The 14,123-nt window shown below is 40.3% G+C and overlaps 1 protein-coding gene across 21 annotated transcripts in view; it reads left to right on the top strand.

Annotated features, from left to right (window-relative positions):
- Positions 1–5,507: 5,507 nt before the first annotated feature.
- The window catches only part of camk2g2 (calcium/calmodulin-dependent protein kinase (CaM kinase) II gamma 2), a 70,213-nt gene continuing 61,597 nt past the window's right edge, over positions 5,508–14,123 (top strand). For 20 of the 21 annotated variants that reach the window (XM_059359281.1, XM_059359278.1, XM_059359277.1 and 17 more), the window contains exons 1-2: positions 5,509–5,662; positions 6,711–6,805. In XM_059359281.1, coding sequence (XP_059215264.1) covers positions 5,598–5,662; positions 6,711–6,805 — 160 coding nt within the window. In that variant the 5' untranslated portion in view covers positions 5,509–5,597. Of the gene's footprint in view, positions 5,663–6,710; positions 6,806–14,123 lie in introns of all 21 variants that reach the window. The other variant, XM_059359282.1, reaches the window with a different exon arrangement.

The following is a 14,123-nucleotide window of genomic DNA, read 5'->3' as shown; positions in this document are numbered from 1 at the left end:
AGACAGAGTGGTATCAATGGCTCGATCGGGACACATTTGCTAGAGTCTTGCACCGTAAATTGCAGCCCATTACATACTGAAATAGCCCTGATGTGCAGTTAAATGCTTATTTGGGACAATGTGACGGTTTAGTAATTGACAAAGAAAGGTAATAGATCTACTCTAATGTACTGTACATGGCATACTGTTCCCAGGGAAACTGTTTAAACCTGAAAAGACATTTACTGAATGTCATCCAATGAGCTGTCTCAGTGCAGCTCAGCAACAGATAGGAAGGTTTGACCCCTGGGGGTTTGCTATAGGGAATGACAGTGGTCATAGGGAATGACAGTGGTCATTCCCTGAGATACGCACACACACTCACTCACACAATTCAAACCCAGTTGTGTGATGGTACTGGTCAGCGTGAGGGAGGAGAGGTTCTCCAAAGATACGTAAAGCAGCCGAGAGCCAAGTTGAAAACATTCTTAGAGAATGAGTCACACCCCTTCGGCCTCTGTGGCTCCACAACACTGCTGTTACAGTATCATCGCTGCAAGGAAGTTTAGCTTTTAGAGCACAAGAGAGCACAGAAAAGAAGTTACGATCATGTAAAGCATGTTAGTGTTGGGAGTGTAGGAAGTAGGTCTAATCAGACACATAAATGTAAAAACTGTGTTGGTATACAAGGCTTTTAAAGGGATAGTTGGGATTGTATCAAGTGGGTCTGTAGTAGTTAACCATAGTCTTCTGTATTACAGTAGATAGTGGTTCCCGCACAGAAGCTAAGAAATGTCCTGCTGTGGATAGGGCAGCAGCAAAATGAATTTTAGCCAATCAACATCAGTTTAAATGTATGTTATATTTAGAATATTTTCACTGCTTTACCTTCCCTTTACTGCCCAATAGCCTTTCTGATGGGAAACTGAAGCTATTATCTTTGCTCTCTTAAAAGCCATCAGACCCCTGAGACAAAAACAGTACTTTTACAAATTAGAACAAAGGAGATGCTGGTGTATCGCTGCCTTGATCAGTTAGTTTGTTAGTTTTGTTTAGCCAGTATGCATAGCAGTCAGTAGAAAGTACAATATTTCCCTCTGAAATGTACTTGAATCTAAGTCTAAGGTACACAAACCAGCACTTGAGTAAACTTACTAGCTACTTTAACATAAAGCAATGCTAATGTGTCAGTGGTCTTTGGAAAATGTAGGCTCTGTATGCACCCACTCCTGGAGGGTTTGTTTTTCTAATGGTAAATAATGTAGTGTCATGTGATGAGGCAGGAGCTGTCTAGGACAGGACAGTGAATTATTACTAATGAGAGGCAATTACCTCACCAAAATGAAGCCTGTTTTGCCCATGTAAGAAGAGGATAGAGAATTCTTTTGTATGCTAGTTTTATTTGATTACATTTTTCCTGTCTTTTTTTTCCTCTGCTGACCCCCTCACTTTACATGTCCTGTATCACTCCCTAACCTATTTCTTCCTATCGAGGTCTATGCAAGGGATTACAAGATAAGTCTGAAAGGTCGCAAGATTATTTACAGCAAGGAAAAAGAAAATTGTCTTTAGTCACACAGTTATATTCATTTTTCTCATCTTTGCTTTTTTGTGATGTAATCATCGGTAGTAATTTTTAATTTCAGGCTTCTAAGAAATATCCTATTTAAATCAGGTTAGAAGGGAAACCACTTTTTGGAAGAAATTCATCAGAACTCATAGAGATATGAAACTTGTGACAAGGGTTTGCAAGTGCACCATTTTGGGCCTCTCTATACCACTGTTACCACCCACCCTTCAACCTGCCACCGCAAATGCTGTCCAAGGCTCGTCTGACAGCCACATCACCCAGAAACACAGCAATTCAGCAATTAAAACGACGGTACCTCTGTACCCTCGCTAATTAGGCTTTCATATCAGAGCGGCTCCCTGTAATTATGGTAGAAACTGGTCGCACTGCTCCTGTGCTCACTGCAAACACTCATTAATCGCCGGCAATGCTCTCTAAACACTGTTCTAGATACACACTCACAGTTCAGGCAAGGCAGGGAGAAAAAGAACAAATGCATATGTTTGCATTTATACATACTGAACATGTTTAATGTCATTTTCTGTTTTATGTGGCAAAGAGCTGGAAAGGTCTCTCCGTGTTTGTCTTTTTTATTAAGGAAATGCATTATGACCTTTCAGGACTATTGTCCGTGTCATCTTCCAGTAATGTTGGCAACAGGCACACAGGACGGCTTTAATGGCAATTTATTGAGAAAGTATGGCAAGATTACATAATTGAAAATAAAAGCAGTCTGTAATGGACCTTTTTCCTGAATAAATATGTTTTCTTACAGTTATAGGTGCATTGTGTAATACTGTACCTGCACATGCTCCAAACTAACAGGGAACAACATTTCACCTTCTCCCACCCAGATTGTTTACTGTAAAACGTATGAAACCATACAATGGTGGTGGGATGTGGCTAAAGTTTACTCTTTACTGTTTTTACCGTTTACTGATTTTTCTGTAACTAACTGGAGGCTGTACCTTTGATGTGACTGACAAGCCCTTTGGGCAGCTCTGCCTTTTTGACCTTTTATGTTGGACTGACGGAAGACTTGACGCCACAGTGACTCACTTTCATCTCTTGAGCTACGTGAGATTACAAGACAGGACAGGCCCAGAATACCTGGTTAGCATTGTCATTTCTGTATACATGGTCTGTTTAGTGGCTGTTCTGGAGCCTTTCATTATATATTCTAAACTAACATGGAGGAGAAGAGAAAGCTGTATATAGAAGTTGCATAACTTAAGAACAGTTGCTTGTACCCACAACAGTGGTCTACTGGGTTAAAGTCCTGAGTTTTTTTGATCCATCCATTCACCCCAACCTCCTCCCTTCATCGACTTTGTTGTTCTTTATACTACTTCACCTGACTTCCTCCTTTACTTCTGTCATAATAAGGCCAATAGGGGTCACCGCCGAACAACAGACGTTAATATGGGTCGAAATAAGCTGTGATTGTTTTTCAATGTCTGTTTCTAAGTTGAAGAATGAACTTTAAACCTCAACTGTACAAAAAGTACTTCTCCATCATATAGGACTAAGGGAACATAAGTGTCTAAAATCATATGTAGATTAATCAATGAATCATCTAAAACAAAAAGAAGTATACACAAACTTACACACAGTACGTTCATCATACTACCTCACTGGAGTATGTGCGGCTATAATCACCCACAACCACACATACATACTTAAACACTAGGTGCCTGGAGGATATATTAATACCCTTCATGAGATATTCGTGAAAGCTCAGATAAACCTTTACAGTGCAGCAGGCCATTACATAACACATATAATTCCCTGTCTCTTATACAATGACACTCCAGCTTACAGTTAAAATCCCTAAAACTGCATATGAGTCGGATCGAAGCCTCCACTCCCTGAACAGATCTCAGGCTGGTCTGGTCCAGATGATAAACTAGAGGTAATCACATCTGCTATCAAGGCTCTTTAAACACTGATTGTTGTCTTGCTTTCACATATAATTAAGGCATATATTTTTAATATTTTAATTAACATTTGATGTGATGCAATAGTCATGATTAAATTAGGATGAAAACGTGATAAAAACACTGTGATGATGATGATGTTAGAGGAAGCTTTGTGAGCACCATGAAGGCACATAGGTTCATGCAACATTAAAAGATACAGAGGATGCATGTGCATTTAGCTGTGAAGGTGAGTCTATATGAATACACACCAAGGATACACAAACACAGTGTGAGATAGTGCATTATTGTAAAATTTAAGCTATTTTTTTGCCCTAAAACCAGTCTCTGAGACATTAAGGTGCCTTTCTGGTATGGAAATGGGCACATAAAAAGAAAACCATCTTGTGTCAAAAGTCTATGAATCCAAATGTCAAATCTCACATTTAATTATTTTTAAAGAAAATGTCATAACCAACAACCACCTCTTTTAGATAGCAAGAGTTTTGTTTTCTTTAAAGGATTTATATCAACTGCATCCTGTTAATAAGATTTGGACAATATTTTTGTTGTTGGATATGACATATAAAATGTTTCATAATAGGGAGACAAACAAACAGTAGAATGTGTGAAACAAATTCCAAATAGTGAGTCATTGTTTTCTCCTGGTGCCACATTTTGAGTGGTGACTGATCCTCCTTTTTTGGGAGGCCCTGTTTAGGAAATGAAAACCATAATACAGTGGGCATGCAGCTCATTGCTCTGTGCCAATATTAAAATATTGCGGCATCACATCTCACTACATGGTCTTCGAAGGATGCTGGTATTTTCAGCTGTTCTGGGGTCAGCTTTATCTTTGTGGAAATAGGTCGGGGATTAAACGGAGAGATGGTGAAACTGAACCTAGATCCGTAGCTTCTGGTACACCAGAAAAGATCTCGCGTGGCTTACATCCCAATTTATACCACTACTGCCAGAGAGGAGAGAGCTGACAGACGTCCCACTCTGTCGTTTTTTTCTTTTTTTTTTGAGAAAACATCCAAACAAAATTCAGCAGAAGGATTAACAGGCTGATGGGGAATGAAATCTAAATGGAAAGTCACATGAGATGATATTTTCTCAGAATGATGATCCCAGGATGAGCAGTATTTGGGGACAAATAAACATCAAAATCCACCTATGAAAATGCAAATGTTACATGCAAATGTTCAATATTATTATTATTCAGAAAATACATTTTAAAAAAGACACACTTTTTTTTCTGAAAAAAAAAAAACAAGCCAATGCGGAAGTGCCAAAAGCTGCAGTTCTTCAAATGGCCACTTGAGGATAGCTTCAAAGACAAGTCAATCCCTATAGACCACCATGTTAAAAACACCCAACTTTACAGCAGAAATAAACATGTTTACAGTCTGGTACAGCTAATTTCCCAATTCATTACAAATGTACAGTGGGTGAATTTGTATATAAATCACTCTTTAAAGAAACATATTAAAACTTAAAGTTATAGGCCCTTGCTGATTTGGGTGAACCAGACTGATATATTTAATAACAATTAGATGAATTGTCATAAAATGTGGTACAGCACATCCATCAGGTAGAACATTTTATTTGTAAAGTACTTTGGGTTACGATCAAAATTCTCTCAAAGTGTTTTGGATATTTGTCTATATTTGACTATTTAAGATTACCTTAAAAAAACAAACAAAACATAGGCTACTTTTTTATTTTATTTAGAACGCATACAGACTCTGCACACACTACTACATTATTTCACCAACTTCAAGATTATTTTAAAGTGAAAAACCTTGTGAAAAAATAAAGGATGAAATAAATCATGCTATAAAAATATTAGGATACATCTGGCCAGGAGCAATGCTGAGCATCCACTTTTGGAAACCTGTTTTAATCTCAATTTATTTTTTAAAGTCGGAGTGGCTCATCATGTACATAGAGGATCTTTGTTACTACAGCTCCTCTCTCCTCCCCCCTCCCTCCCACTCCCTGCTCCTCTCTGAGCTCAAGCCTCTCTTCCCCCTCTCTGCCTTCACGAGTTCTCCTCCCGAAACCTGCGCGAGGCGGCCACTGAAGCGCGAGGCAATTCCCCCCCTCTCCCCTACACTTCAGTCAACATGGCTACAGTTGTAACCTCGACCAGATTCACAGACGAATATCAGCTGTACGAGGAACTCGGAAAGTAAGCGACCGTCACCGCCGCTGCTGCTGCTCTTGTTGCATTCAGCGTGTGTGTGTGTGTGTGTGTGTGTGTGTGTTTGCACGTTTTCTCCTCTCTGCTGCTGCTGCCATTGTGCGCGTTTACTTCAGTGTTGACAAGGCAGGAGAGGGGCTGTCAAAAAACAGGGAAGGGTAGGAGAACCACCTAAGCAACAGTAAGCTGCAGGCAGGTTCATGTTAGCGCTACAAAGGCTTGTATTTAATCCTTAATGTGTATTTAAAGGTGTATCGCACCACTGTGACTCTATTTGTAACCAAAGGTGTAAAACATCCGCGTAGAGGACCAACTTGTTTGTCAATTTATCTGCAGGTAGCACGCGTCGAAAACTCGTTTGCACGCACCCGTTGCCTGGTGGCATCCTCGCGCTCCTGTTCAATCATTCAGCTCTGTTTTTGTGCATTTCTAAGCAGACTGCAGGGCTACTGTATATGTCAAAAAAGGGAAGACGAGGATTTGCTGCAAACAAGACTCTGGCGGTTGCACATTTTGGCAATGCGCATCACACATGTACTGCATTCAGGATTAAAACATGAAAGGACACATAGGTTACAGTGCATATCGTGGCCACAAAGCCACTTTGTAACATCTAATCTCTGCGTGTGGCTAATAGAGCTGCTCCACCTTCCAACAAAGCCGACAGCATGACTTTAAAGGAGGCGTCCGTGCAATAATACAGCCAGGCTGAGAAGACAGTTATTTCTACCTTTCAGTGGCTTCATTCTTCTCTACTCACGCTTCTTCCTGTGAGCTAATGACCGAGTCCTTTCACAATGAAACAAGCCTTCCCCTGTCACGCACTCATAGCCAGGACCTTTTCTCACATCTCATACACAGAATATCAGACTGTATTAATTATGCATGTGACTTCTCTTTAGGTGTATGTGATTCATGCATGCCCTGAGTGTGCTACAACTTTATGCACTTTCCCCTGCAACACACAAATGTGAAGAAGAGTTTTGTCATATTTAAAGTGGTTTCACCGATCTGTCATCGATTTCTTCTGCTCCAGGGGTGCCTTCTCGGTTGTTCGCCGATGCGTCAAGAAGTCCACCGGCCAGGAGTATGCTGCTAAAATTATCAACACAAAAAAGCTCTCAGCCAGAGGTAAGTACAGCGGATATCCATTGTGTTGCTCAGCATCACAGTCAACATGAATTTATGTAAACTGAGAGCTGACAACGGTAGGCTGCTGTAGCTGCTCAGTGATGTCAGTTCAGCTGCAGGTTTGTTAGTTTATTTCCTGAAGAGCAGCGATCCAGGCACTCTGTCCTATCCCTGTCAGCGGAGATTCCTGAAGAGCTGGAGGCCACTTGGCAGAGCTGAGCTGCTGTAGTTTAAGTGAGGTTCAGTGGGCTTTGGCAGCCTTCTGCGACCATTTTTGGTTTGTTATGGTTGCTGTTGGTCTCTCGCACCAGCTTGACCTTTAGTCTGAAATATCCTCAACTTTTTGGATGAGATAAAGGAAAATTCTGCAGTCTTATTTTTAACAGTTTTGGCCATGGTTTGTGTTAGCTATGATAACACTGTACTCACATAGTTAATTGCTGAAATCTGGGATCTGGGAACACGCAGCATTGCTAAAAATAATTCAAACTGAGCAAGAAACACAAGCAGTCAGATGATCAGGCAGGCTTTAAACAAACCAATAGGTTAGCCAAACTTGACTTCCTGGTTCAACTTTGACCTATTGTACTTACCGTAGTTGTGAATCCACATAGTTTCCCTTAGCTCCTTGTTTGTGCCTAAATTCGAATCACAGATGCTTGTGTGACTCAAATGTAAGGATAATACACGATTGGCGTAAATTGCGGAAAAGTATTTCTGTGCAATGAGAGATTATTACCAGCATATATTACATGCATTACATTATTTATTATCAAAAACTAGCCAGTCAACAATTTTGCTTAAACAGCCAAACATTAAGAAAGTGCAACAATACAAGACATAGAAAGCCAGCTAATATTATTTACTGGGGTATATAGTACAGTGGGTACATTTAATTAAATGAGATTGAGATCAATCTTGCTGATACCTAAATTGATAACTAAACTCTAATAACTAATAATCATTAAAACAATAGTATCTGATAAAATGTTCAACGTTGTGAGCAGTATTGTTATGTTAGTATTATTCATGCTAGCCCCCTGCAGATTATGCTTCCAGTCCCGCCTGTGCTGCTGACCCGCCTCTTTTTTCAGCATGCATATGAACTTAATCAGAATACAGTATTTCATGTTTTGCTCATTTTTTGGGGGGCGTCTGCTGGCTAATTATAGTTGCAATGCAACATCACAATTTAGGTTGGGTGTTTTACAAAGTCAACAAACAGCCAGGCAGTGCATTTTAGGAATACATCAGACTGTTATACAGATTATCACTCTTTGAATATTTACTGTTTTATAACATTTGGTATTCTCTTAATCTCTAAATAAAGTGGTTTAGCTAATCTAGATAAACTGCTGTCTATCCATTTACCTGTTTGTCTTGACCTGTCAGACTTTGTTGTAGTGATGTTGCCATGCTTCCAGATCTCAGTTAGTCAAGTAAATTTGATTAAATAGCCGATTTTCACAAGTCACAATTGCCTTAAGGGGCTTGTTATCACTCTTGAGAATACAGTGTTACTCAAACTGTTAGAAATGAAAGCCAAAGCTATGAAGACAAATCTTAATAGTCTGGATTTATGAGTTTGCAGTAAGCGCCAGCATGTGTGTGTTCACATGTATCCCTTTAACACATGCTGAAATATCACCACCTGTGCTCCAGCATTTGTGACAGATTTGTTGTCATTTAGTCTGCCTGTTGCTCTGCGTGTGTGTCATAGCATTCCTTCTGCCATGAAGCTGAATCCAAGCCTTTCTGTCTGTTTGGGTTGTCACATGTGTTCGTGTTTGCACATAAATTCAATTTGATCCTTCACTTAATTGTGTGTGTGTGTGTGTGTGTGTGTGTGTGTGTGTGTGTGTGTGTGTGTGTGTGTGTGTGTGTGTGTGTGTGTGTGTGTGTGTGTGTGTGTGTGTGTGCGCGTGTGCGTGTGTGTGTGTGTGTGTGTGTGCATGTGTGTGTGCAAGCGTCAGATCGGGCCGCCAAAGGTTGAGTGATGAGATGAAGCTCAGATCAGGGCCAGTTCTGGACTGATCGGGCTGCTCTTTTCCCAAGGGATGCAGGCTCAATGCCTCATCTCCCCCTCTGCCTCTCTGCCTCGCTCAAACACCCCCGCCCATGTAATTTCCCTGTCTTTTTCTGTTGTTTTCTCCTCCCCCTCCCTTCTCTGTAAACAAAAGACTGGTTTTGGGAAAGATCTTAAAAACCCTTCTCACCAGGCGATTTGATCTTGTGTTTGTGTGTGTGTGTGTGTGTGTGTGTGTGTGTGTGTGTGTGTGTGTGTGTGTTTGTGTGTGTGTGTTTGTGTGGAGGGCTGTGTTGGCAGTGGTCCGGAGCTAGTAACCCGGCAACAGCAGGGGTGAAACTCTTCATCCCATAGGATGTCTGGCAGAGAGAGTGTGTTCTCCGTGTGTGTGTGTGTCTCTGGTCGTGGTCACAATTATCACACAGACACATACACACACACACACACACACACACACACACACACACAAACACACAGATGACTGCTCTTTTCTCACTTGAAGCACATTTTTTCTCACCTACTTCACGGTTCTCACATGTAACTATATGCGTAGAAGGCTTGTCTGTATACATTTTCACTTTTTGAAAAAAAAACACATGAGTCTCTACTTTAGTGTGTAGAACCCTAATCATAGTTAAAATGTGCTGGTGCTGTTTGTCACAAACTCAAGAAGCATGTTCTCACTGCTTCACTCAACAAATCCACTGATACTGTATGTGTCTAGTCTGATCTTTGTGTTCCTTGTTAGTGTTTGCAAACACTGAATGTAACATTATCATATTGGCTTTGGTGGTTTGATGTCTGGACAACTTTGGAGTTGTGTGTGTGTGTGTGTGTGTGTGTGGGGGGGGGGGATTAAGCCCTTTTCTCTGTGGCTCAGGGAGGACACATTGGATGGCTGTGAGGTCAGCGATTATGGCTGTCATGTGACGTCACATGCTTGCGCACAGTCCCTCAAGTGGATACTCACACATGCACACGTGGTCTGTCACTTCCGTTGACATTCACACATATGCATCAACACATGCATTGTTAAGAACGCACAACAATTTAGTAACAATTGAATTAGTTGAATTACATAGACTAAGAGTCATGCTTTCTATTATTGATTTATTTATTTTCTCGTTAATTAATCTTGATAGTATTTTATCTTTAAAACCAAAAGTCTGTTCTCTTTGTAAACTCTTGAAAGAATATTCTTAATGAAGCAAATGGAAAAAGTATAGAAATGTTCAGTCCAGAAAAGTTACACTATTGTTGATATCGCACTTGATAGGCAAAGCTTTATGTATAGTGTACTTTAAAGTGTTTTGGCTGAACAGTTAATTAACTGATCAATCTTCATTCTGAGGAACGGTTGACATTTTTGGGAAATAAGCTAATTTGCTTTCAGACAGAGAGTCAAATGAGAGGATCAATACTGCCGTGGCCAAAGGCGCTATGTTTGTGGGTTGTTTGGGTCTGTCATATTCTTGTAAATGCAATATCTCAGGAACACCTGGAAGGTTTGTCTCTAGATCTTGAGCACAAACGTCCTCTTGACTCAAGGATGAACTGATTAGATTACATTTTGGGCCATAACTCAAGAATTAATTTCACACAAATGTCTATAAGGATTAAACATGAGGAACAATAGAGGAGATTGAGACCATATGCCACCCTTAGTAAGACACTGAATTGTTGACATTCATCTTGGGATTTCACCTTTAAACTGTGGTGACTGTAGATCTTCTGTGCTGCCAGGTTGAAGATGTGTGTAGTGTCCACGTTGTAGATTTTGTTGCTTCTTTGCAGCAAAATTCATGTTTAAAGCATCATCTGCTTTCATGGCCACATATGAGTCTGGGTGGACATGGCTATAACCTGTGATGTGGCTCACTGGCAGAGGCATATAACAGCGTGGTGGTAATTGTAGTTATACTTCAGATGTGTAAATGTTCCTGCCATCCAAGGCTGCTGATTCTAAAAGCTGCTTATACTGCAAAACTTTATTTCACAAGTGACTTTAACATCAGTTTACAGAAGTAGATAATGACAATCATTGTTGGCCTGAAGCAGCAGCATCAGTGCCTGATAAATATCGTGGGAAGCAGAAGCTAGGAAGGGAAGTGTGTTCACAAGCTTAGGTTACTCTTGCTTTAATGGTGGAGGGCTCTCACATACTTTTGTGATGAAAAGGGGAGATGGAGCGATACAGTCCTTTCCATGGCTTTTGTGATGAGCCATGACTTTTGTGCGTCTCATGCACAGCAAAGTCTGAATCCAGTTTGTACAGAGATAAAGCATCAGAAGTCAGTGGTTACAGTTTACAATAAAAGGAAGTTTGGAAGATCTTGTCATATCTCTTTTCAGACAGGATGTTCTTTACAGTAGCTCGTCTTGCTGTGTAAAAACCAAGCCTTGCATATCTACACGTTTATTAGCAAGTCAGCATTTGTTTTTGCCTACTCAGCTTTCATTTGCAGCTTTCCATTTATGGAGCTCACTGTCATCATCATCTTTTCACATCTTCTGCCTTTACTGCATCCACTGATGAAGTTCAGTAAATCTACTAACAAGGTAAATGAAACAAAAAGCATACTGGTAGGCAAGGAAATGTTTTCATCACTGAGTCACCATAGGGCTGATATTTGCAAGGAATTCAGTGATGGCCAAATGAGGTATTCATTATCACTTGAAAAAACTTTCAGCTGTCAGAGTTTATTGACATCCATGTATTTTAAACATCTCTGGTGGTTCGGTAGAATTCAAAGAACCTTAGCTACATCCGTTACTCTCGTTCTGCTGTCAGTTTCTCTCCTTTTTATCACCCAGTGCAGAGCAGAGAAAAAGCAGAAGTGATGACTCGGCAGCCCGCTAACTTGTTGCACTTGCTACCAATATAAGCTGAGGTGTTGCAACAATGTTTGGTTGAATTTAGCCTGTATGCATGTTGTTGTTCTGTCGATATTAAAGGCAAATGGTCTTAATCCATTCATGCTGCACACGGAGCTTGCTACATCTGGCTGACTTTTAGCAGCAGGTGAGAGGAGAGTGCTCCATGCGCTATAGCATGAAGGAACAGTGAGTATCAACAGCTCCCTATGATACCTGCGTTACTGTCAAAAAAATAAATACCGTCACATTTTTTGAATTAAGCCATCACCTTGGAAACGGAGTATCAGTTCTCGTGACGTCCCTTGTTTTTAGTTGCTCTGTCTTAAGTAGATTTCAAGCTTTTTTGCTGAAAGCAGCTGTCTGCTTTGGCTGATTAAAACGCTGTAAGAGCAGGGAGAGTTAACCAAACACTTAAAAATTCACTATCATGCTCTGTGAAGCTGATAGGAGCTGTAGATTTAGATAGAACATTTAGGTACACTAGGCAAAACCTCCATTTTCAGGGTCAGGATCATCAGGGTGGCCACTGTGACGAGTGTTTCCACTCACATTACCTGAGAAAATGTACACAGTTACCAGATTTATTTTGGAAAATGTATACATGTGTCTGCTTTGTTGTATGCTGGCACTTCTCCCATTAAATGTAAACATGCACAATGTTAAACTTAAACCAAACAAACAATACAGTCTGTTGTTTTTAACTTATTGAGTATCCCAAACTCAGGTCTGTCTTTATGATGTACATGATAAAGAACATCTGAATCCTTCCTGTTAGTTGTTAGCCACTGACGCTGCTGTGAGCCAGTGGTTAGACTAGTCCTTAGTGACGCAAAAATTGTTCGTATCTCAGGGGACTGTGTTGATATAGGCGTGTTGGTACACGTACCAGTAAAAAGATAAAATACAAGCTAGGTAGGTTTGATTAATATAGCTATGGGTAACAGTGCATAGCAGTTTTTTAACCAAATGAGGTTTTACAACTCTGGAAAATCTTCACACACTTGAGAGGTACACAGCAGAACTGGATTGTTCACTTTCTAAAGTACCTACTAGGAATGTGTACTTGCACGTGTTTCATTGACTTATGTAATCCTTTTCCAGATGACATAGCATTTAGGGTTGGTTATTTTTTGGAGAATTTAAACAATTCTTCATTCTAATACTTACACAGACCATATTCTTAACCTAAAATGGCTAGCTGTTGTACTGTGCTATTTCAAGTTACCAGACGTTATCTTGAATTATCTGTAGTGGTTACTACTAATGCTAAACGATACACTCTTTAACAATTATACACACAGTCAGAAGTACCAAAGCTGAAGATCTGCAATCAGATTTTCAATCCAAGGCTACACAGATAAAAAAAAAAGAGAAAAAATGTGTTGATGCTAAAATCATTTTTTTTACTACACATTGTATCGAAGTTTAAATCTTGCTATAGTGACAACTTTACTAGCCATTAGCCGCCATCATTTCTTTAAATAAATGTGCCGCTGCATTTGACTTTATAAATTTGCACCCAAAGTGCCATCCAAAGTATATTCTATTGGACTCTAGTCTATTGGACTTTAATAAAAAATGCCAAAAACTCTCAGCTTCTCAAATGTGAATATGTGCTGCTTTTCTCAGCAGTTAATTGAATATCAGTTAATTGAATTCAGGCACAGTATTGAATGTAGGTCACCCGTGTTTAGGCAGCGCCCAGAGCCCAATACACAATCACTGTAGTGAGGCAGTTACGTAGTAAATGGACGAAAATAGACTTGAAGTGTAAAAATATGCTTAAGGTTGCATTTACCCGTGTATATTGCGGATAAAATGCAAACTGTGACACAGCCTGTGTAGAGGTTAAAATATGAGCACACGTTAGACGACTGAAAATCACGGCTGAAATGCTTCCTCTGAAGATGCGCTGTAACACCTAAAAGAAACACTGTTGATAGCGTGATTTGACTCGACTGTGTTTCATGTTATTTATAGCCACAATTATGTGTCACGTATTGTCGAACTGTGAAGTGAGTGTATTTTTACACTGTTATTAGGTAAGGCCTTGTGATGTCAGGGAAAGAGAAGGAGAAGGAGGGGAGAGGCTGGCGGCACTCGTCCCACTGTTGAATTATTGAGGTGCAAAGCTGCTCTGCTCTCGCTGAACATGGACAAGAGCTGAGGAGTGGACCCTCTGACTCCTTTTCTTTTCTTTGCTTCCTTTCTTCATCTGATTTTCTGTCATGCATCTCTCTCAGCCACATTCCCTTCCTTTTTTGTCTCTTTTGCCACCTCTTCCTCCCTCTTTCTAGTCATCGCCTCTTTGCAAGGCTGACACATCGCAGGTCATGCAGACAGACGACATGTGTGTGTGTGTTTTCAGGCTTTTGGTGGGCTTCTTTTGCACCCGCTGGAGGCTGATTGGCTGAG

Source organism: Centropristis striata, chromosome 20 (genome assembly GCF_030273125.1).
Source record: "Centropristis striata isolate RG_2023a ecotype Rhode Island chromosome 20, C.striata_1.0, whole genome shotgun sequence".
Lineage (NCBI taxonomy): Eukaryota > Metazoa > Chordata > Actinopteri > Perciformes > Serranidae > Centropristis > Centropristis striata.
Note: the sequence above shows the minus strand (reverse complement) of the source record. Positions and strands in the feature narration are given on the sequence as shown.